The sequence below is a fragment of the Taudactylus pleione genome, unplaced genomic scaffold (genome assembly GCF_031769625.1).
Source record: "Taudactylus pleione unplaced genomic scaffold, aTauple2 ptg000161l, whole genome shotgun sequence".
NCBI classification, from domain to species: domain Eukaryota; kingdom Metazoa; phylum Chordata; class Amphibia; order Anura; family Myobatrachidae; genus Taudactylus; species Taudactylus pleione.
This window is the reverse complement of record NW_028284563.1, coordinates 362,987-388,977: the sequence shown is the minus strand read 5'-3', so window position 1 is coordinate 388,977 and position 25,991 is coordinate 362,987. Positions and strand designations below refer to the sequence as shown.

The 25,991-nt window shown below is 43.3% G+C and overlaps 1 protein-coding gene across 1 annotated transcript in view; it reads right to left on the bottom strand.

The window, feature by feature from the left end:
* Positions 1 to 24,034, bottom strand: part of APBB3 (amyloid beta precursor protein binding family B member 3) — a 99,299-nt gene extending 75,265 nt beyond the window's left edge. The window contains exon 1 of the mRNA XM_088475027.1: positions 23,833 to 24,034. Coding sequence (XP_088331153.1) covers positions 23,833 to 23,881 — 49 coding nt within the window. The 5' untranslated portion in view covers positions 23,882 to 24,034. The remainder of the gene's footprint in view (positions 1 to 23,832) is intronic.
* Positions 24,035 to 25,991: the final 1,957 nt, after the last annotated feature.

Sequence of the window (25,991 nt, the reverse complement as noted above, 5' to 3'; positions counted from 1 at the left end):
ACCATGAACCAATTGTTAATGAAGTATCATGATACCATCCAAGACAATGTTATAGATATATAATTCCGTAATTAGATTGGGAGGTGTTAAATCGTTGGTCTATAGCAGTGGGGAGATCTAAGCCCCGTAAATAACAAGTAGCGGCAGGTAACCAATAACTCACAGTTCCTCCGTATGATCCCGGAGTGCCGGTAATAGCAGCGAGCAGCCCGGCACTTGCTGTAGCAAGAAGGAATCTGTGCTGAGTGTTTCTTCAGCTTTCGGCTGCAAAGAACTTGGGGAGTCAGGAAGAAAGACAATCTGGTCTCCCTAAGGGCTCCACTACCTAAATACCCCGCACACCGGAGAACCAGATTGTCTTTATTTATTTATCAACAAGTAGCTCTTACTAACTGCTTTGGGGTTCATTTACATTTGGATTTTATGACACGCCTCTAAGATGTATCAGTACACGCCTACTTTATGCCGCGCTCATAGGTGCCTGAAATGCATTTTCAAAAGTAGGCAATTATGGGGTAGGCAAGTATGGCACAGCCTCGGGCGCCCTGTGTGTGTGTTCTCATAAGCAGCAGCTCTAGGGAACTGCCTCTGAGAGATGCACAGACAGTCTCGAGAGATGTTATCATTTCGCAAAACAGCAGCGCAGTGAGCTCCACGGCGGCCTCTGTATATGGAACAGCTGAGCCGCCGAAGAGAACCAGAGTGCAGGCAGTAATATGCTGCTCTGCCCACCTGTGTGACCACCCCCCATGCCCCAATAATCTGGCCCTATCTGAATCTTGTTTGATAGGGAGTGTGACACAGTTTCCTCCAGCCTTGGAAGAAGCTACATACACTGGGAGGAGGCGGAGCACAGGGGGGAGGCAGCTGCAGCACTACCCGTTGTAATGTGTTTAGAGAAGCAGCCGGGCACACTGCTACTATTATACATCTTCGGGCAGCCGCAGTAGATGAGAGACAAGCTAAAAGGGGGTGATCACGGATGGATGCGCCTGGTTCCACCCACAGGGTATGTGTGCTCTGTGCGGGTGCACCAGCTGTACCACCTTAGTTATGGCCCTGCCGTGGCGCAGCAATGGGCCACCACAGGGCCCTGCACTTACACAACCCTAGTTATGGCCCTGTCGTGGGGCAGCAATGGGCCACCACAGGGCCCTGCACTTACACAACCCTAGTTATGGCCCTGCTGTGGGGCAGCAACGCGCCACCACAGGGCCCTGCACTTACACAACCCTAGTTATGGCCCTGTTGTGGGGCAGCAATGCGCCACCACAGGGCCCTGCGCTTACACACTCCTAGTTATGGCCCTGCCGTGGCGCAGCAATGGGCCACCACAGGGCCCTGCACTTACACAACCCTAGTTATGGCCCTGTCCTGGGGCAGCAATGGGCCACCACAGGGCCCTGCACTTACACAACCCTAGTTATGGCCCTGTCGTGGGGCAGCAATGCGCCACCACAGGGCCCTGCACTTACACAACCCTAGTTATGGCCTTGACTGTGCCAGAGTCTTTGCTTCTCTCCTGCGCATACGCCATCTTTCGTGGTTCATCTTGCGACTTTACCTGTCTAAAAGTCGTAAATGTGATATCTCAACTTTTAAATGGCAACGAGACTCTTTTTAAAATTCCGTCAGGAAAAGTGTTAGATTATAAATATGTTATGATTACACTGATAACAACACATTGGGAAATGACGGCCTTTTGGGGCATGATACAAGAAGTACTTGTGAAATTATAACATTTTTCATAACTAGGACACCCACGCAAAGTGACACATTTGTAATTAAGTACTTGGAAGATGCTAGAAACCTAATTATTGTCTAACTACCAGTGGGATGTTTTGTGTGTTTTTTTAATTTGTACACTACAGGGAAACTCCAGGAAAGGTTATAACTTTTACTGCTAATTCCCTCTGCATCTAAATGGTAGAGCTGCAGGAGCACCATAAGCTGCAGCCCCTGTAATTGGTGCTTAGCCCGTGACCATCCGGAGTAAGATACATTTCCGAGTTTTGCGCAAGACCAAATGCAGCCGCATCTCACAAATTTTAGCAAACTGCGCATGAGCCACAGCCGACAGACCATACCTGCCTACTTTTGAAAAAGCATTTCAGGGAGATTGTGAGAGCAGCACCTATGAGTGCGCTGTAAAATGCGCATGTACATCTGAGAGGCGTGCCATAAAATGTATTTAAATCCAAATGTAAATGAACCCCAAATCAGTTAGTTGATGAAACCATGCTGATACTTTCCAGAAAATGCATGTAGCCATAGGGATCATTGGCCCTCATTCAGAGCCGTTCGCTATTTGCGGTCGTTCGTTTAAAAACAAGGGGTGGCTATTCAAATGATCCGTACGCACATTGTAGTCTGTTCACACCTCTAAGTCTGAACGAGCGAGCAAAACATACGCTCGTTTATTTGTTAAAAACGCCCCCTGGCCGCTCGCATCCTACGTCATGTCCGCTATTTATTAGATTAATCGAGTACATCGACCAGCGTATGAACTGCTCGCTATTCTTGTGGTTGGTGTTTGCTACCACAAATTTGCGAGCAGTTCTGGCTATAAAATAACCCAGTGACGTGAACAATGACGCTGCTGTTTTAAATATACACACCCATAAAACGCCCGTTTTGACCTTTAAGCACGCCTGCGTTCGGATCTCCACTCCCCATTTTCAAGCACCTTCCCCTGTTACCACCCACATACGCCTCATTCTGTCATTCAAAATAGCAGGCACTCGCTATATTGCGTACCAACGATTTTTGGCCGCACTGACTGGTTCGCGCATGCGTACTAAAAACCGTACGCATGCGCAGATGTGCAAACATCGCTCGGAACGAGCGTACTGCCGCTAACGAGCGGCTCTGAATGAGGGCCATTGTGCCTTATTATAACCAATGCAGGGAAATTAAACTAATGATCCCATTTGAATGTATATATCTCTGGGTTTTTTTTTATATGACAGCTTCATAATGGGGGTAAGGTGCAATCAGGGAGATTGATGGAGTTTTAATGAAGAAATGGAGATTTCTACTATTTCAGGGAGTCTCCCTAACAAATGGGACAGTTGGCAAGTATGCGACATACACAACTGAGACCAGTTACGAGCAGGTTGGATGCAACTTATTTGCTGCTCACCAAATGAGTGTCACTGAGTGAAAACTGGTGCATTTGCACATAACAGAAGCAACCTGTGGACATGTTATGGGCATGTAGTCAGCCAGAGTTGCAAACTGTTCTGAATTGAGTGCACACCATTTTTTTATTGACTAACACTACGATGGTAGGTGGCAGCGATGGAGGTTAGTGTACACGGCAGATCAACTTAACCAGGGGATGGTTTATTGACCAGGTAGAAGCAGGTAGCAGGATCTTACAGGGTTAACAGTAATATTCAAGGAGTTCCCAGTTGCAGCCAGGAGTGTATAGCCTATGCTGGGACTTATGGTGCGCTAGTAGTACACACTGTAAGCAGATATATGCACGGTGGTGGCAGTGGGATCTTTAATATAAAGCGAGGGCAGGGGCTATGATAACCACCCAGCCCAACACTTCCTCCCCACCTCTCCTTCTGTGATACCCAGGACTCAGTGGCCTTTCCTACCGACACAAATTGTTGTATTTACCAGTTGAATAGTAAGAGGTCTACTTTACCTCAGAGACAGACGCAATTGGACTTTACCAGTGAGAACTCAACTTTATTGTCACAACACTTCTATATTGCAAAAGTTGTTTTGAAAGTCTCACAAAACACTTAGGGCTCTATTTATTAACATTATTTTTACTAAAATAAAGTGAAAAAGGGTGTTTTCACACCCTTTTCACATTATTTTAGTATCACCTATAGTTATTACAGGGCAATTGGAGTAGAATTTGTAAAATTCTACTCCAACCCCTAAATATCACTTATTTTTAGTAAGCAGATCGCATTTCCCATAATTGTAATGGGAAATATGATCCGACCAAAGTTACTAAAAATAAATAGTAAAAAAATACCGGGGAAAGCCCTGTGATAATAACGGCACCTGGAGGTTGCGTTATCCAGGGCCACCCCCGGTTACCGGGCTCCTACTCTGCTCTAAAAAACACAGGAGATATCACTGATATCTCTTGGTTAAGTCCGCCTGTGTTAATTTCCACACTCCCCATACATTAGTACATTAGTACAGGGATGTAAAAATTAGGCTATTCATCAAATTCCGAAAATTATGTATTTTCGGAATTTGATGGTGTACTATACGTCACTCTCGGGATCTAACGCGTATATTTGACGGCTCCACTACAAAGGAGTCACTAACAAATTTGGATATTACCTACCTAGACATAAAATTGTGTAGATTAAAACATTTGAGGACATTAAGACACACTACATAATAGTTTCATCCATACTTCTAGACACCACAGAGCGCTTTCCTCCTTTTCAATTTCAATTTATGCTAAGGAAGTAGGGACACTTCCCGAGGTAGCAGCTAGTGGTAACCTTTTATCGCCCTTCTGTGAGCGCTGACCGACTACTCTTATTATACTACAGTTAGGGAGTCTCTGGCAGTTTAACTGTCCTCTCTGCTGCACATGCCCACCAAACCCATGCGCAGAATACCAGGCGTCCCAAATAGTTAGCATTAGTGCAGAGTCCAATATTTCCCTTTAAATGCAAACAGTCCCCTTTAATACAATAAATGAATGCTTAGTTATTATATAGTATGGGCAGTTCAAGACAACCCAACAGACTAGTGAGGTACCACGCTTCTCCCACTGTCTCTCTGTCACTGCCCTCTTATTCTCTCCTGTGCATCACTGACGCTGCTGGGAGGTGTCAGAGGTCAGACCGACTGGCATTCGCACATTCCAACCTGTTGGAAATATATCTGCTATCAGGGCCGGCTCCAGCAGGAGCCGCACCCTGTGCCGCACGAGATGGAGGCGCCCATTGTCCTTCGCTGCGCACGACCAGAAGGGGGCATGGCCTAATTAACATAGGTCACACCCCATAAATGATGTTATTTGGGGGCGTGCTCGCACGGCACGCCTCCCGTGTAGCATCAGGCTGGGGGCGAGCCCAGAACTCCGTCACTAGCTGGGCTTCCCCCAGCCCTCTCCTGGCACTGAATAGATGCCGCGTGCATGCGCGTGGCATCCATTCCTGAGTTTCTCCGGGGTCCGGCACCGCCGCAGCTGGGTGCCCAACCTCCCGACCACCCGCGGGACACTTCAACCCACAGGTGGAACAGCGGGACAGTGGCCGAAAAGTGGGACTGTCCCGCTTAAATCGATGGTTGGGAGGGGTGCGCCCACTATGGTGTGGCGCCCCTGTTTGATCACATTGGTCGAACATGCCTCGAGCCGGCCCTGTCTGCTATATACCCTCAGCTAAACCGAACAATGCAATAGCATTTTGCAAAAGGTATCAATGTGAAAACCTCACCAATTCTACACCAGAGTTGCCTACCTTTGAAGATCTCTTCCCGGGAGAAGCCCGGGTAAGAGAAGCAGGAGGGAGGCAATGGGGGGCGGGGCCTGACAATTCACGCCATTAAGCCCCGCCCCCGCGATTGGCTACAATTTGCATAGGGGGCGGGACCAAGTGACGTGATTCATGTACAATCAAATTTTAAGCCCCGCCCCCTACCGGGAGACCCGCGATCGCCGCGGGTATTCTCATTCTGCCCACTTCACTAGGAAGTGGGCAGAATGCGGGAGAAATGCCTACCCTTCCGTGGGTGCGGGGGGTTACCCGAAAAACCGGGAACCTCCCGCGAAAACCCGGAGGGTAGGCATGTATGTTCTACACTATGTAGACAAAATTGATTGGACACTGGGCCTGATCGCGGCAGCAAGCGTGTACGCAGTTCTGCTGCGAAATTATGCAAATGACTGTGATCGCAATGTCGCCGCATCACAACATAAAGACCCCCACTTCCCTTACTAACATCCATAATACCTTGCAAGTCTGTGAAAACATTGGTACCATCGAGTACCATCGGAGCCTCATGCACAATTAAGGCAGGTCAGACCTTACCGAGAAATTGTTAAACTTCCTGTACGCAGCTAGAGCTACTGCTGTGTATGCCGACGCTACGGCTAATTTATGCACGCCCCTGTAACAGCGTTGGAACGCACTGGCACGCCTGCGTTTCTCCGATCACCCCCAAGCGGTACTTCCTGTCAATCACTCTGCAATAGGTCTGTGTAGTCACTGCGATTGCAGTCCCGAGTTAAACTTAAACGATTGGAAGCATTGGGTTGAGTACCAGCTAATACAATTTTGTGTAGGGCAGATATTGTAAGCCTATACACTTGTACACCACACACAGAAGGCACTGATGCGGTTAAACAACTCATACAAGGTAATGTGTTATGATAACTGGTTCTTACAAGAAACAACTTTATCTTTGATGGTAGGTTTTACCTACAGAGGCAGGGCTGTGCCATGGGGTCCAATGTGCAGAGGTATTGAGAGGGGGAGGCGGGTACAAATTTCCCGGGCCCGGACTGCTGAAGGGGCCCGGCGTGGGGCCCGGTTCCGGCACTGCTCCCTCTCCCTCTTAAATCACAGCAGCCCAGCACACGCTGTTGTGTGCTGGGCTGCAGTGGGAGCAGCCACGGCAGTCTCCTATGCCTGTGGGGAGGAGCGATCATGCCCCCCGCGCAGCTTTGTGTCGGGCTGGGGTCGCCCCCCTCCCCAGCGCGCAGTGCCGCAAAAGTCTTTTATTTTTTGTTTGTTTTTAAAAATGTAGATACACCCTCAGACGCACAGAGAACATAGGCATGCTGCATATCATTTTAATCAGCAGAAGCTGCTCATGCTATCCACTATAATATTAACGCTGCAATACTAACATTTCAATTGGTGTTAAAAGAGCTGTGCTACTATCTTCACATTCATTAACCCTCTATTAACTGGGTATAAGTGGATACAAACACTAACAAGCCATTAAATCTATGCTGATTAGTTGTGACCAGTGACTTTTACATACGCTTCATTTCATCCTAATGTGTGTATTATAGAAAGACTAACTTGCATAAGTTTTTGGAGGAATTTTTTAATAATTATTATTATATGGTGGAGCCGGCTCCATGCTCTAAAAAATTGTGGCATTTTAAGCCTAATTAATTATTTCCATCTGCATTTCCATATTTTGTTGTTTTAAATGTATTGGGACTAGTGTTATATGCAATATAAAAATATTAAAATAATTTTTTAAACCAGCAGCCACTGTCAGCGCTCCCATTTCTCTTTTATATTTTGACTGGTAACAACATTGTGTGAGACCGTCCTGGCATGTGGCCATGTAGTAACTTGGGTTGTCTACAAATCGGTTAGATTTTATATAGCTGAATGTAACAGGGCCACGGGTCACATATTACCATTGATGAAGGACAGTTGGGAAGCTAAGTTAATGAAGTTAACGGGCCAGCTTGGTCTAACTCTCCTTATCCGCCATTTCCCAGGAAGGCCTGCAATGCTTCCCAGCCACACACTCACACGGATGATTGGTTTGGCACTAATAAGATAAATAAGAGCACAGCTATAAACTAGCAGCAAGGTGCTGTAAAATAAATGAGCCTTAACAAATCCTTTGAAACCTGCTCAAGAGCTGATTGCATTAATAGTGCCCACAGTCATAAAACTCCTATCACAATGATTATTACAGTAAAAATACAACACTGACTTGTGTTTTTACCTGATGATTCCCTATGGCAGTGATTTTCAACCTTTTCAACTCGAGGCACACTACACAAGATTTTAAAATTGCCAAGGCACACTGGACCTCATTCAGAGTCGGTCGTTGCGGCCGCACGGTCGTACGGCCAACGACCGCAAATTCCGATCGTACAGCAGGTCGATCGTAAACAAAGTGACACCCATTCGTTAGCACTGCACCTCTAGCTACCGACTGATCTGATCGAACGAACGAAACAATCGTAGTCAGGCGCTGTCAGTCGCTGTATGCTAATTATGTTCTGATGTTTGCGGCCATATGTGTTGTTTTGATGGTCACATGTCATGTTTTCATGGACTATCGATCAGCTTGTTATGAGCTTGTTGTCAATTATTTAATTAAGAGTGTTTAACTCTTGCTGTTCTTGAAAACGAGTTTTTTTATCATGTGTCAATAAACTTTATTGTTCAATAGGTGGGTGTTTTCTCCGTTCTCTTTTTTTAACACAATTTAAAAAACAAAGTAAGATTTATTATCTGTGACTGTACTGTTGATAAGTGTGTTATCTTTAAAAATACATGTGCATTTTGCGTTAGGATCATTTTCACTCTTATGTTTGCAATTGCACACTGCGTGTTGTAGCCAATCAAATGTGACCTTATTTTTCGGGCCACATGATTAAAGGATTGGCCAATAGTGGTGTTTTTTTGGAAAATGTGTAAATATTTTAGCCAATCATCTTTTTTTTACCACATGTATAATTCATGTTTTCTGAAAAATCGGCCATTGCCATCATGAGAGCCGCGGCCTTTACCAGGAGAGAATTGTTGGTCCTGGTAAATATCCTGGACAGGCGGATTACGTCCGCAGAGCCGCCCATTTCAACCGCATAAAGCGGGCGGCCTATGCGGAGTTGAGGCGAACGCTGAGAAGTGCGGGCTACAGGCGCAATATTGCGCAATTAGAAAGGCGCTGGTCTGATCTGCGCCGCCGGTCGCCTGCACTTCTGATGGATTTGCGGACGCAACTATGCAGCCGTAAGTATGAGTTTGTTTAAAAGTAATAATTAGTGGACTGTTAAAAATGTATGTTCCTTTGCCAATTATTTTAGTCAATGTTATAAAACCCTCCTGTATGTTGTCCCTATTGTCCTGAATGTGTAAAGTGTACTTGTATTGTGTAGCCGAAATTCAAAACTAAACTTTTTTTTTTAATGTTTACATTTTAGAAGCACAGCGGAGACAGAGAAGGGCACGCAGAATGCGAAGAAATGCAGGTGCCAACCTGCAGCCCTCACCTTCACCATCTCCTCAACCCAGCCCTACCTCCCCACCACCATACTCCCCCAGTAACCCTCCCTCCCTCTTCCAATCCTCCACGAGTATTCCTCCCTCCCTTGCCCACTCATCCCAAATTTCCCAAATATCCCCTCCCTTGGATCTTTCCTGCTCTATTTCCCCTTCCACCATTCCCCCAACTCCACAGTATTCCCCTTCTCCGGAAGCATCTCCGGGGACATCTGTGGTTGTGCCCGACCACTCTGAGGGTATGTTTTTTTTTTTTTTTTGGGTGTTGTTGTTATCCATGTATTTGTTCAAATTTTTTACTGTTGTTTTTTTTGGTGTAATGTCAGTATGGGTGTCAAAAACATTGCGCAGTAATGCAGTTTTTCATAATTGCGACCTTAGGTTTTGTGCCTGGGCCTTTTTTTTTATTGTGGGCCACAAAAATATAAGTACTGTGGCCTTTAAAAAATGTTTTGTATTTTTAGTAAATAATGATTACATTAGGATTAGTATTTTACAATGTAAAAAAACATGTCACACAACTTGGCAAGGTGCTAGGAACCAGACTACCCTTGTTGATGTTGTGTACACTGTGTTTAAAATGTATTAAGATGTAACTTCATTAGAAAAAGTGATGTTTGCCATAGCAAACGAACACATTGTATTTTAGGATTATCAAGAACATTCTAGAAGTGAATACGTGCATTGTGTTTTAAGGATATGGCCATCATGACTTAAGAATACACCTCCCATTATTTTTAACATCATCATAGTGGTTTTTGGCTTATGCCACATAGTGTTTCAAATTATTTTAACAACATAAAAGTATAAACCTATTAATAATGTTGTGTGGCTGATACTTTCAAACACACCGTTAACATCGTTGTGTTTAACCACTTTTTGGTACATTGAATAATGTGTAATGTTCAAATGTTTGTAATTTTAATGAAGCATTTAATCCCAAAAAAAATTTTTTTGTCCACAGATCTAACCCACATCCTGAGGGAAATAAGGGAGGAGCTTAGAAACACATCTGGCTATTTAATGCAGGCCTACTGCTGCCTCCAAAGAATTGTGGGGCGTTTGGAGGATTTTTAGTTATTTTGTTTACATACAGTCAGGTCCATAAATATTGGGACATTGACAGAATTTTCATATTTTGTCCTCTATTCACCACCACAATGGCTTTGAAATGAAACAAACAAGATGTGCTTTAACTGCAGACTTTCAGATTTAATTTGAGGGTAATTACATCCAAATCCGGTGAACGGTGTAGGAATTACAACGGTTTCTATATGTGCCTCCCACTTTTTAAGGGGCCAAAAGTAATGGGACAAACTAAACAATCCTAAATCTAACTTTCACTTTTTAATACTTTGTTGCAAATCCTTTGCAGGCAATTACAGCCTGAAGTCTGGAACGCATAGACATCACCAGACGCTGGGTTTCATCCCTGGTGATGCTCTGCCAGGCCTCTACTGCAAATGTCTTCAATTCCTGCTTGTTCTTGGGGCATTTTCCCTTCAGTTTTGTCTTCATCTAGTGAAATGCATGCTCAATCGGATTCAGGTCAGGGGATTGACTTGGCCATTGCATAACATTCCACTTTTTAGCCTTAAAAAACTCTTTGGTTGCTTTTGCAGTATGCTTCGGGTCATTGTCCATCTGCACCGTGAAGCACTGTCCAATGAGTACTGAAGCATTTGACTGAATATGAGCACATAATATTGCCCGAAACACTTCAGAATTCATTCTGTTGCTTTTGTCAGCAGTCACATCATCAATAAATACAAGGGAACCAGTTCCATTGGCAGCCATACATGCCCACGCCATGGTACTACCACCACCATGCTTCACTGATGAGGTGGTATGTTTTGGATCATGAGCAGTTCCTTTCCTTCTCTTCCCATCACTCTGGTACAAGTTGATCTTTGTCTCATCTGTCAATAGGATGTTGTTCTAGAACTGTAATGGCTTTTTTAGATGTTGTTTGGCAAACTCTAATCTGGTCTTCCTGTTTTTGTGGCTCACCAATGGTTTACATCTTGTGGTGAACCCTCTATATTCACTCTTGTGAAGTCTTCTCTTGATTGTTGACTTTGACACATATACATCTACCTCCTGGAGAGTGTTCTTCATTTGGCCAACTGTTGTGAAGGGGTTTTTCTTCACCAGGGAAATAATTCTTTTGTCATCCACCACAGTTGTTTTCCGTGGTCTTCCGGGTCTTTTGGTGTTGCTGAGCTCTCCGGTGCGTTTTTTCTTTTTAAGAATGTTCCAAACAGTTGATTTGGCCACACCTAATGTTTTTGCTATCTCTCTGATGGGTTTGTTTTCATTTTTCAGCCTAATGATGGCTTGCTTCACTCATAGTGACAGCTCTTTGGATCTCATATTGAGAGTTGACATCAACTGATTCCAAATGCAAATGTCACACCTAGAATCAACTCCAGACCTTTTACTTGCTTAATTGATAATGAAATAACAATGATAGTCCCATTACTTTTGGCCCCTTAAAAAGTGGGAGGCACATATTGAAACTGTTGTAATTCCTACACCGTTCACCCGATTTTGATGTAATTACCCTCAAATTAAATCTGAAAGTCTGCAGTTAAAGCACATCTTGTTTGTTTCATTTCAAAACCATTGTGGTGGTGAATAGAGGCCAAAATCTGAAAATTCTGTAAATGTCCCAATATTTATGGACTTTACTGTATATTTGCATTTTTCATTAAAAAAAATACATTAAAGTTTTTGTGTTTCAAACATTTGTCCTCTTTTTTGCCACATATTAAAGGGTGTAATTCTGCATTTTAAAAACTTTGTGAACAGAGGTGGGTGCCTTTCTATAGTGTAAGATCTGCAAAAATGTATTAGTAAACCTTAAGAACATTTGCAGTAATGTTGTATATTTTTTATTTAGGGGTTGGCATACATTATCCACCTCAAAATGGCTTTCATTTAAAAAAAAAAAAAAAAACACCATTTGTATTTAATTGAAAACATTTATTAAATAACAAACATGTTGCCAACAGGCTTTTACTCATAAAAATAATTTCATAACAGATTCACACATAACAAATGTCCTCAGGGTTTGGCCAAATAAAACATCTGGCTTAGTCAAACATAAACAACTATAGTAAAAAACAAACAGATTTTTGAATGGGAAACATACAAATTAATAAAACAAAAGGCAAATTAACTAAACATGTTGGGGTATATCCGTGCAAAATGTGTTAGTTGTCCAAAAACATACAGGGTATTGCCAATGGGTTCCATTACTTTTGCAGGTTTTGGAAAGTGTTGTGATTTGGTTGGTAGGAAAAGAAAACAAAAGAAAAAGGTACACATTAAAATACATTTGCAATAAGTGTTTTGTTTAAAAAAAAAGTAAATATTCCTACCTAAAAAAACGTGAAACAACATAATCGCGTCTGGCCCCCCCCAATAGCATCACAACACCTTCCTCCGGGGGGCCATCCTCTGGCAAGTCCTCCTCTGGCTGCATGGGTACTCGACTCCTTATTGCAATGTTGTGTAAAATCCCACACAGGACCACAATGCGAGAAACCATACCCGGCGAGTACATGAGTGCACCACCAGAGTGATGGAGACACCGGAACCGGCCCTTTAAAAGGCCGATACAGCACTCCACCACCTGCCTGGTGGAAGTAAATGCGGCATTATAGTGAGTTTGGGCCCTGGTGTGGGAGTCAAATAAGGAGTCAGCAGCCAGGGAGTGCAAGGATATCCACTGTCACCTGATGGAAATGGGACACCAAAAGATACATATATTTACCATGAAAACATGTTTACACTATTACTAGAGAAAAATACTGGATTTTTACTTACCAATAATCCACGCGTCACCAGCTTGCAGTGTGCTTAATTTTGGCCAAATCCCTGAATGCTGGATCACATACGTATCATGGCTGCAGCCTGGGAATTTGGCATTCAGGGAGAGGATCTGGAGGGAGGCATCACATAGCACCATTACATTTAGGGACTGGAAATGTTTTTGGTTCCTATATATTTGTTCCCTGCATGCAGGGGGCTGAAGTGCTGTGTGAGTGCCATCCACTACCCCTATGATGTGTGGAAAGCCTGCAATTTAAAAAAACTTCTGCTTTACCATATCAAGGGCTTCCGTATACAAAGGCATACTAATAAAATGTGCTAGATGATTGAAAAATGCATCTAGCACACGCCTCAGGATCCGTGAAAATGAGGGCTGGGAGAGGCCACCCACCAGCCCCACAGTGGCTTGAAGGACTCTGAGGCGCAGAAATGTAACACCGCCAACAACTGTGTAAGTGGTGAGATTGCTGTTGGAATGTGAATCTGACTTTCTAGATCATTCTTTATTATTGAAAGAGTGTCTAGGATAATATTTGGAGGCAGGCGATAAGTGGTTACAACCACATCATCAGGCATTCCAAAAAGGGTGACACGTGTTCTATATATCTTGGCCCTTGCACGCCTCCTATGCCTGCGCCCAGGAGGAGGCTGAGGAAGGTTGGTGGGGGGCAACATGGCCACTATTAGCTGTCCAACATCGCTCTGTAAAGTTAAATTTATATTTAAAATTGGTTCTACAGAGTGTTTTTTGATTATTTGTTTAAAAATACTTAGCTTTATAATAATGGTGCATATTCTTACAGGGTCGGGCAGTGCCATCTTCAGAAATCCCTACATGTGTATTTATTGTACGGTTGTTTTTTTTATGGAAGACAAAAATTTTTGAGAATTTTTTAGTCTAAACAAATATTACTACTATTATTGTTAAAACAAAGCTTAACTTTAAAATTGGGCAATATGAATTGTTTTTAAATGTACGAATTTACATTTACCAAATAGAAAAAAATAACATTATTAAAAGAAAAAAAGTAAAAAAACAAACAAAACATAATTGTAGGTTTTAATAAATAGACACTTACCTGATCCAAGTACATAATGGACTGTTAAACACCTTTAATAAATTAAAAAAAAAAAAAAAAATTAGTAACAAAAAATGTTATTTTTTTAGGATTGTAGAACAAAAAGAAAATAAACAAAATGCAGTAGGCTGCCACACTTACTTGAGTCTTCTAATCAGGTTGTTTATTTAAGGCTACAAAAGCCCGGCCACCCAAACAGAACAAGTAACCGGCTCAAACACAACAAGTAACGGGGTTTTGTAACTGTCTGCACCAAACAAATTAAAAAAAAAAAAAACACCACCAAAAAAATAAAACTATAAAAAAACCACCACCAAAAAAATAACACTATAAAAAAACCACCACCAAAAATAAGGGAACACAAAAAAACCCACCAAAAATAAAGGAAAAAAATAAAAAATAAAGGAACAAAAAACCACCACCAAAAATAAAGGAACAAAAAAAACACCCACCAAAAATAAAGGAACTAAAAAACCACACAAAAAATAAAAGAACAAAAAAACCATCCACCAAAAATAAAGGAACAAAAAAACACCCACAACCAAAATAAAAAATAAAAATAAAAAACACAACCAACACACACACAACACACACAAGCACCTCTTAAACAACTCACACAAGCACCTCTCAAACAACTCACACAAGCACCTCTCAAACAACTCACACAAGCACCTCTTAAACAACTCACACAAGCAACACTCAAACAACTCACACAAGCACCTCTCAAACAATGTAACCACTAACAATCCCTTCCTGCACCACAAATCACTCCAACTACAACCCACAAGTAAGGGAACATTTGGCTTTGCCTTAAATAAAGAAATAAAACACCAATTATTGAATCATTTAGGAAAGGTGTGCATTTGTAGTTAGGTAAATAAGGATGCACGGGTAACCAATCTAGGGATGCGCTCACATCTAGCACAACCCACGCAGTAATTACGGAATGCAGGAAAGGTGTGCATTTGTAGTTAGGTAAATAAGGATGCACGGGTAACCAATCCAGGGATGCACTCACATCTAGCACAATCCACGCAGTAATTACGGAATGCAGGAAAGGTGTGCATTTGTAGTTAGGTAAATAAGGATGCACGGGTAACCAATCCAGGGATGCGATCACATCTAGCACAACCCACGCAGTAATTACGGAATGCAGGAAAGGTGTGCATTTGTAGTTAGGCAAATAAGGATGCACGGGTAACCAATCCAGGGATGCGCTCACATCTAGCACAACTCACGCAGTAATTACGGAATGCAGGAAAGGTGTGCATTTGTAGTTAGGCAAATAAGGATGCACGGGTAACCAATCCAGGGATGCGATCACATCTATTAAAAAGTCTGCACAAGCAGTATTCTTTATGCTCTCTCACAGGTTAGCAGAATGTCAAGCGAGGAGCATGGTGAGCAGAGGCCAACTGAGCCAGGTAAGTGCGAATCACATTTCTTCGACAACACAAGAACTGTTCATATTTCCCTTAAATTTTTTTTATAATTTTATCTAATTTAAACAATGTTGTAGGTGCTGGGAATCAAATTCCACCAGTAGAGGAGGAGGAGGCGGGCCCAAGCAGGCCAAGGCCAAGAAACCCTCCGTTTTCACGGATCGAGCTTGAGACATTGGTGACAATGACAATGGAGAACCTTGTCAATGCCCCAAGAAATATGGGGGATGGAGCCAAAGACAGGATTTGGGAGGAGATATCCAGGGTTGTTAATGCTGTGGGGACAACCTACAGAACCATGAAAGTCGTTAAAAAATGGTAAGAAAATTATATTGTGAGTGTACTGAAGTCCAAAGCTTGATCTTATTTAAATAAACTAACCCTTAAAATTTCTAAAATCACATTGACAGATGGACGGATTTCAAGTACCAACTGAAGAGGAAGCTACGGAGTTGGGTGGACCATGCTGGGGGACAGGTGGTGGTCCCATCCCTGAGGAGCTGGCCTTGACGAGGTTGGAGACGTTGGCTCAGGGATGTGTGACGGAAGAGGAGATAGTTGGCGTGTCCACTATGGACACTGACATGGCCGACTTCAACGCTCCACATGTGCAAGAAGGTAATTTTTTTCTGGTAGCCAAAAAGTATAAAGCTCAAATGTCTATGCATTTTTTTTTTTATGAAAACAAATAAAAAAAAAAATTTTTATATTCCAGACTCAGAGGAGGTAGTGCCTGCTCCTGAGGTCAGGTCTGGGTCCAGCACAGATGGAGACTCTGCAGGGGAGGATCCAAGTACTCCATCTGGGGACCCTGTGGAGTCTACTCCAGGGCAACCATCAGACCGAGCAGTGCCTCTCCTCACCAGGTTGGTCTCCCAAACTCAGGTGAACAGATGTGTTCTTCTGAGGATGGAGACCACTCTGGTGAGGGTGGCGGTGGCCCTGGAGACCATTGCTGGGGCCCTAGATCGTTTGGCCAATACCCAGGAGCAGGCCAACCCACCTGCCATGATGGAGCGAGACTCCCTTCCTCCCAGGACCACCACCTCTGGCAGCCCAACAGCCACCCCCGCAAGTGTGGAGAGCCCTATGCCTAGGCCAGAGGAAATCCCATCTACCTCTGGCCAGGCCAGTCGGCGTGTTACACGCCAGTCAGCTGTCCGTAGCTTACCTCTTCCTCCGAGCCAGCCCAAACGACGAAAGTAGCCCTGGATATCTCCTCCCTCACCTGTTGTCCAGTCCCCATATTTCTTGTCACCAATGTCTCGAGCTCTTTTTTTTTTTTTTTAATTTATGTTTTTTGTTTTTTTTAAATTATTTTAATTATATACAAATGTTGCAGTAACAATTATTTTTTAAATTGTGCTGAAAGGCAAATTTCCAAAAAACAAAAAAAGGTCTATCTTTAACTATATCAATGTATAAAAGGTTTAAAAAGTGTGGTATCTGAAAAGGCTGCTACGCAAACACAATGCTAGATGTTTTAAAAACCGTTTTACAAAAAAAAGGTTTAAAAAGCACAAATAAACATTTGTGTTACGAATTCCCTAATGCACACGCAAGTGAAATGAGTTACAGGGTAATTAGCAGTGTTAATAGTTACAATGCAGCAATCTTAGCTGCTTGGTTTGTGTGGTTCCAAATCGAAACATCGCAGGTAACATCAGATTAACGATTGTACTGTTGTGGCTTACGGACGCTTCTTGCCTACCTTAGGCTGGACGATCATCCTGTTTGTAGAGTGACGTTTTCATGTATCCGCAATTCTTGGTCGTACGAAGCAGGTAATTTATGCACTCCCCTAAAACGCATGGAAACGCTGAAGAACGCCTCCGTTTGCAGACCACCACCCCCGTTTACTCCCACAAATGGTCTTACCTGTCAATCAACTTTAGCAATCCACTTCCGTGTCGGAAGCCCTACGACCGTCAGTATTTTTCATCGGTAGACCTCGTACGCACATGCGCACTGCTAGCCGTGCGCAGGCGCAGATAGAAAAATGGCCGCAACGACTGACTCTGAATGAGGTCCTCTATCCGGCTATACGATGTGCGTGACCAATGAATAAACATAACCATTAGCTCCCACTTAAAAATATACACACATATTGGCCTCCACAGGAATAAATCACACTACATTGGCCTCCTCAGGAATAAATCACACTACAGTACAAGTGCGCTGAGCTGACCACCGCGGCACACTTGACAGCCGCTCGCGGCACACTAATGTGCCATGGCACAGTGGTTGAAAAACGCTGCCCTATGGGAACACCATAAAGCAGGTGTGGGCAATAAGCAACCCGCAGCTGCTGTGGGACTACACATTCCACCATGCACTGCCACAGTTTTGCTTTCAGGGCATGCTAAAACTGTGGCAAGACATGCTGGGATGTGTAGTTCAACAGCAGCTGTTAGGTCGCTTATTGCCCACCTCTGCCATTGAGTAATACTACTTGCTATATAAACATGACTAATTTCCACTTAAATAATATATCCATAATATTAACTCTTACACATAATTCCTGGGGTTTTATGACCGGTCATCTGTACTGGTGTTGTTGACATCCATGCCTTTCACTATATAAACCAGCAGAAGCTCCATGCTGAGGTCACGGTGTAGACCCGCTTGCCTTTACACCAGGGTTTCCCAAACTCAGGCCCTGATTCACTACGGATTGCTATTGCGATTGCAGCTACGAATACGCACGGAGGTCTGCTGTGAAAATACACTAATGAATGCACAATCGCAAAGCCGTCGCACAGCCAGCATAGAGATGCCCACTACTGCTCACATTCGTACTACCCTGCAGTCCTGCGTATACATCGAGTAACATCGGCCCCACACGCACAATTACAGTAGCCCTGACTCAGAAATTGCTAAGCTCGTTGTACGCAGTGAGTACTCAAACAGCGTATGCCGCTGCAGTAGCGAATTTATACACGCCCATGCAACAGCGTTCAAATGGACAGGCACGCCTGCTTTTCTCCGACTACTCCCACTTCACCACCCCCAAACGCTGACCTTCCGTCACTCTGAGATGGCTTTATTTCTGCGTGAGTGATCGCAGTGCAAATGCTATGTTAACTCACGCACGCTCACTGCAGTGGACATACACATGCGCAGTACGCACCATCGACCGATCTGCGTACGCTGTTGCAGTTGCGATCTGTGTTGAATCAGGCCCTCAGTCCTCAAGGCACCCTAAGTCCAGGTTTTAAGACTATGGGCCTGATTCAGCAAGGATCCCTGTTGCGATTACACACGGAATCAGCCCATTGTTGCGTTCTGCGCATTCGAACAACCCACTGCGATAGGGACTTCGATCGCAGTGACTACACAGACCCATATCAGAGTGATTGACAGGAAGTACCGTCTGGGGGCGGTCGGCGAAACACAGGTGTGTCAGTGCGTTTGAACTCCGTTGAAGGGGCGTGCATAAATTATCCACTGCGATGCCATACGCAGCCTGGGCTCTCACTGCGTGCGATGAGGTTAGCAATTTCTGAGTAAGGTCTGACCTTGTGTAAGTGTGCGTGAGGCTCCGATGGTACTCGATTGTACCGATGGTTTCGCAGACTTGCAAAGTATTACGGATGTGTGTGAGGTGAAGTGAGCGTCCTTATGTTAGGCTGCGGTGGCATTGCGATAGCAGTTATTAGCATATTTTCGCAGTGGGACTGTGTGCGTAACCGCAACTGCGATCCGCAATGAATCAGGCCCTATATCCATGCTTGTGCACATAAGGTCTAATCAAATTGACTGAAGTATTAAGTCATCTGGGCTTAAGAATAGTAGTGTTAAGGAGCTTTTAGGACAGAGGTGCTCATTCAGACCCTCTCGCTATGATGCGAACGCTCGTAGCTGACCGATAGTTGTGATCTGCGCATGCATATGCATCGCATTGCACGTGCGCGAACCACAGCGAGAGATCGGGAAGCGTACGGTCGCCCAGAATAGACAGCCCGGCTGGATGAGTGACAGCAGAGGCCATTTGTGGGTGGTGACAGGGGCAGGCCACCAGAAACGGGGGAGTGGAGGTGCGAACTCAGGCGTGTCCCCGAGCGTCTTAACGCTATTGCAGAGGCGTGCATAATTAACAGGCAGCGTCAGTGTACACGTCACCTGGTTGAAATTCACACTGAACTGGTCGCAGTACTTGCGGCAGGGCATGGTCTACCTTAAGCGCTGCGATCGCATCCGATGGTGCTTGATGTACCAATGGTTTCAAGCACTTCCTGGAGATGACGTGCGCAAGTGGGCATCTTATGAATGGCTGGTGGGCGTCTGCATACACATAGTGATCGCACGCCAAAACATAGAGGGCGTGCTAATGCCTTGCGATCGCCTGCCATTGCTGGGCGTGCGCTGGATTTGCATCTAGCGAGAGGGTCTGAATGAGCTCCAGAGTGTGGAAACCACTACTTTAGACTATGCGCTTTGTAATAACTAGCAACATCGGCTAACAGAAAAGTAGGTATACTGTATAAATCATCCTGGCTATTATATTCAGCTTGCAGGAATGTGCCAATATGTAACATTTTTGGAATATGTTACAGTGTTACCTATGATTTAGCATATGGTATATACTTTTGTTGTTGCTTGCAGTAGATCAGCAGTATTGGATGTAACCTCTTTTGCGATATCTTTAAATAAGCAAAGTCATTTATCTGGAATGGGCAATCCGGGGCACATAGGACGAGATTCACTGCGAATCACGTCAACGTGGCCCCTGATGCCACAGGTGGTGAGACGCGATGTAGGACACCATACGCTACGCACCCCCCTATTTCTACCTCCCTTCTTGGTATCTCCTAGAGGGGAGGATTTAAAAGTCGTCAATTAAGGTTAATTTAATTAAAGAGTCATCTCTGCTCATACTCCATATAAAATTCAAAGAATTGCAAAAACTGGGGCTAATGCAGAGTTAGTACCATATCGGTTTGGACAGCACCACTTGCATGAAATCGCTCTGCATACGTTCTTAAAGCCAAAGCACAAATATTACCTATGCTCTTCTGGCTCTTATGATCTCTAAAGATTATATAGGCCGGAAGGGACAGTACAGAATGGGCGTGCTAACTGAAATGTCGCTCATGCAGGCACGTAGAAACAGCTAGAGAGCAGGTGCTATAATACACGCTCACAGTGATGACTTGGTGTAGACCTGGTGCATGCAGAACCAGATGCATCTTACTGGATGCAAACTGCTGCATATGAGCCGTAATAGCCTATTTTTTGCAAGAACTTTTTTTGTAGAGTAATTTGCTCCCATTTTGCAAACAACTTTGTATGAGCCGCACTGTAACTGGGCTGAGACTTCGTGCATGATTCAGAGATGGACGGTATACTGCACAGCTGAAGTACGCCACCTGGCCGGGTCCTGGTCACTTTCAAAGTTAAGAAATCTGCGTCTGCCGATGTAGACCCTGGCCTCGTCCCTCCCGGAAAACGGGGGGCAGCACTCCCAAACCCTGCCCCATCCCCCAAACTATGCGGCATGTCAATCAAGCTACGGTTTAGTGGGATCTGTGAGATCACAGGGCCCGTTCTGCACATGCGCGGAACCCTAAACATCGAAGATGTGCACTTACCATCGGGTTAGCGTACAATCTGATTCAGGCCCTTTATTATTACCTACACAAGATTCTAGGCCCCAAATAAATATGCACAGCAAGCAGTAAGCAATCTTCAGCGGAATGGGTATGAAGTCCCGGCGGCTGAATAGCCACCGGTTCATATCCCAACGCCGGCATCCCGAAGGGAGAAGATGCCGACAGGGCAGGTAAGTACCCTATCCCTACCACTCTCCCCCCTAACCCTCCCTTAGTGGTGCCTAACCCTAACCTCCGCCACTAGAGCCTAACCCTAACCTCCCCCACTAGAGCCTAACCCCCCCTTGCCACACCCCCTCCTGGGGGGTGTCTAACCCTAAACTCCCTGGCCGGGGGTGCATGACCCTCTCCCCTAGGGGTGCCTATCCCTAACCCCCCCAAAACCTAACCCCGCTACGCTCCCTAAAGCTAACCCTCCCCCCCAGGGGCTAACGCTAAGGGACACTCAGCTTGCACACGGTACATGGAGAAAGCACAGTATTTTATAGTGCTGGTGGCCCCCCCTCAGCATAACATCACAATGTCACCTATTGGGGGCAGGGCCGACACACGGCGCAAAATCACTTAGCTCTGGCACTGTACTGCGCAAAAGAGCCTTTCAAACTCCATATACATAAAAGAATACGTCCAGAGAATCTATATGAAATGCTGTGATCATCTTCGTCAGTCACCTGTTAGATATTCTCAATTTCATATGCACAAGAAAATAGGTAGAATTCTGTATTGTGCTCTGGAGTATGGAGTGAGACTTTTGCATGACTAATCCACAGTCTAGCTGTGACAATGTCCTGCTCATCTACTAGTTATTTAATAGTTTTGGCGCTGTGTGCAGAAAATAACCCACAAAATATCTCCTATTAGAGTATTCTACAGTGAAATTTAAGTATTTAAAATACATAATTAAATACAATACATCTGTAGATGAGGATTACATCACATAAACATTGTGTTAGAATTACCACATTTACTAAGGACAGACCTTCATAACTGTACAATTGATATGATTGGTGGCAAGATGTAAATACAGTAAGTACTTCGCAAAGTAAAACTTATATTATTTACATACTGGCTATATTAGTCTACACTATTGTATCCTGTTGTCAATGTTATCCCCTTGTACGGCGTGACAGAACCCTTGTGGCACCTGATAAATAAAAGATAATAATAATTATAATAATAACTAACTAAAGCTATACAAAAATCATATGCAGAATGTAAGAATGCCATCTTTACTAATGCAATTTTTCTATAAACCATCCATCTGGCTGTCCTTATGTACTCAGTCACAGTGTCATGACTAGCATTGGTAAATGTACGATAAAGATTAAAGAGCACATCACTTACAAGTAATATACATAACAATTATGCTGCATAAAGTCATTAAAAACCAGAGATCCCCCCAAACGTACTTTGGGCCAGATTAGCGTATGCAATAGCAATTACGGTTGCAATCATGAGTATTGATCGCATTGCAATTACGGTCGCACAAAGGAATCTATCGCAAAGTGAGTGACAGCCTGTCAGCGTTTGGGGGTGATGACGGGGGGGGGGGGGTTGGAAAAACGCAGGTGTGTGTCTGATTGAGCGCCGTTTCATGGATGTGCATAAATTAGCCACTGCGATAGCATATATGCCACTGCGATAGCATACGCGGCATGAGAGCTCTCTACGTGCGATGAGACTTGCAGTGTCTGTGGCTGGTCAGACCTTGTGTAAATGCTGCATGACTGGCCGATGTGCGCCGATGGTACCCATATTTACGCAGAAGAGCGTCATTGGACGGATATGAGAAAGCAGCAGTGGGCATCTTCATCATAATTTCACAGCTGCTTTCTGTACGAAATCACAGCTGCGATCACAATTGCGTAAGCGCAGGAATCAGGCCCTTTATGGCCAAATATTCATGAGGAACTGGTACCTAGTGAGTTACTGTAACATCTCCTGGATATTATTTCGATGTGTGTAGATAACAAATTAACTTTTATCTATCACATTATTTTGTGTCATTTCTTTTATATTTGACTTTTCAAAACCTGTTATTATTGCAGTAAATAATACAATACAAAGACACCACATACTGACTGATTTACCATTTAGCAGACTTTTATTCATACACTACAACATTTTGCTACATTTTTGCAGCTCAAGAAAAGCACAAAAATTATTTCCTCTATCCCTCCGAAAGCCAGTCTGACAATCTGTCCCAAAGCCTATCTGTTGCCATTAAGTTTTATGCATCAGAAATATATAACCGGCCATTTAGGACAACAAGCAACTTCCAGATTTTCTCTCTTTTTTTGGGCTTTGACATTAGCCAGCTAATTCTAAATTATTATTTTTTTTTTTTTTTAAACTCATAGTGCACATAAAAATATCAACAATTCCTCCTTCTCTGTGTAACTGAGCGCAAAAGTGAAAATAATCTATAAAGTTTGTATTACGTATGAGTATTAAATACTGTCAGGTGCTGAAAATGCATTTACAAACAAACAAATAAACAAAAAACCCTAAACAATCAATGTGACCTACATATAACGCGATCTTGCATTACACTAGTAATTATAAAATGATAACTGAACATGGGAAAACTATTATGCTATTGTGAAACAGCATTAAAGCGTGAGCCCATTAAATTGCAATTGAAGTGCATTAGTCTAATTAACATGATCTCTGCAACATAAACAAAATAAAAGTAGGTGTCTATATCCATCCTTTCTTTGGTGCTTATTTGGGAGCCATCATGAAAGTCTGCATAGATACAGCAACACCTTTAACTACTAATGACCCTCATGCCTGGCAATGCAACTCTTTCTGTGCTTGTGCAGGAAGAACCTTGTGTGGGAGATGGCAGGGAATTCAGGGCTGTAAAAAATCAAAATCAACTTACCATCATAATTCACAATGATGATAGCCAGCATGTAGTCCTTCCCCAACATCTTCAGGGAGCCAGGGATGCAGCTGACCTCCACCAAATACTAGTGTGATGTTTAAAAACAAATCAAGCTGAGGGAAATAAACAGAGATGTCAAATGTGGTTTGTCAGGTCAGCCTGCTAAGCAGCACCCATTTGTGTGTTGGTGGTTGTGACATGCACACTAGACTGGGCAGGGAGGAGAGCCAGCAATGTAATGTAAGGTGGGGGAAAGGCTGGGAGAGCAGGAATGAGCTATTGGTGGGTGTGTAGCATTGTAGGAGGAGCTGTCTAGTGCTGATGAATGATGCTCTCAGTACAGTAGCTCAGTGTAACAGACTGTACTTATTCAATCAGGCACTGCTACAGTACATCCTGTACATTCAGACAATGCTGCCTTATGCAAATAGCAGCAGTCTTTAGAATATTAATTTTTCAATCTGCTCTTCACACTTTATAGCAACTCATCTTAACAACAATATCCACCTCTGGAATTTTTAGGTTTTTTTTAAAGTTACATATTTTTACTGAGAAAAATAAACCCCCCTCCGCTATTGAAGACATGGGCAGATCCTTCCTTGGGAAATGTGCTATATTTAGAAGTTCACCTGCAGGATTCCCTGGGCCAGCACAAGCGATATATACACAGTATAATGATCGGGCTAAAGCAACTGGCGCTACCCGTTGAGTGATGGGATTTTTTAATGACTGGAAAAACTATATGTAGGTCGTAGAAGGATTTAGAAATGGAAAAAATAAGCCAGTTCCTTATTCTGAATTATACTGCTATTTCTTTACTGAGACTGAATTGTATACATTTGTAAGTGTCCTACATTGTAATAAAAAAAAATCTTTGATGCTGCACAGCCATCGATTGCGGAGAACCATCTGATAGCCAACATTAAGGGCAAAACCATCAACCATTGGAGGCAACCCATTGGATGGTTGTTAACCATCGATGGTCAATGGCCATCCCTAGTTGTTAATTAAAATATATATTAAAAAGAATAAGTTCAGGTGATAAAAGAAAAAGTATTGCATGATAAATCATCTATGTATCCATGAGACCTAGGGGATAATGTAATAGGTTCAGAGCGTGATTTCGGCGAGTTTGACACTAAATTTTTTAAGCAACAATGAGTTATAAGGCAAACTCACTGGAATCACGCCAGTTCCTTTATCTCCGAACCTATTATCCCCTGTTCTTGTGCTCCATATGTCTCAGTGCCCACCCCCACTTCATGTGACTTCATGTGTGCTTTGTTTTTCATTATACATACTTTGTGATTGGGATTTAGATGTATGTACGTGTATGATCATACACAAAAACAGTTAAATGCTACAGTACTTGCTGATTGGTTACTATAGGTTACTGGGTTTTTCATCCTTGTTACGAATTAACCAGTCGTTGGTGTCAAAATGGTCTATTTACTAAGCTTTGTTAGGAGAAAAAGAGAATGGAGATAAGGTACCAGCCAATCAGCTCCTGACTGTCATTTTTCAAACACAGCCTGTGACAAGACAGTTAGGAGCTGATTGGCTCCTTACCTCCGTTCGTTTTATCTCCTAACAAAGCTTAGTAAATAGACCCCAAAGTATTTTGTGAGTGGCTTTCAATACTTTACTAAAAGTACAGATGAGATAATTGCCCACCGATTGCCTAGATGTTACTTTCACAATCTCCTTGAAATTATTTTTAAAAATAGCCAACTTTTCATTAACCTGTTTTATTTTACTTTTTATTATTAATTATTGTTATTATTATATGTCATTTTTACTGACAAGTATTTTTGGTGGTAGGTCCTCTTTAAATTGATAGGTGCATTATGCTTACTTGTCATTACTAAACACACCTTTATTATTTAGGACCATTTTGATTTTCTCCCAAAATTGTGCACATTTTGAAGACTTAGGGGTAAATTTACTAAGAATCGAGATAGGTCGAGATGACCATCTCGGGTGATTTATTGATTCTTTCCCTGCTTGCAAATTTACTGAAGGCAAAGTCGGGTGAGTTAGAGAGAGATTTCTCTCATCTCACTCGTAAAACTCGGGTGAGATTGCAATCTCGAATCTTATCACCATCGGGCCAAATCGGAAGTACTTTTCACCTAAAACATACATCTCTCAAATTT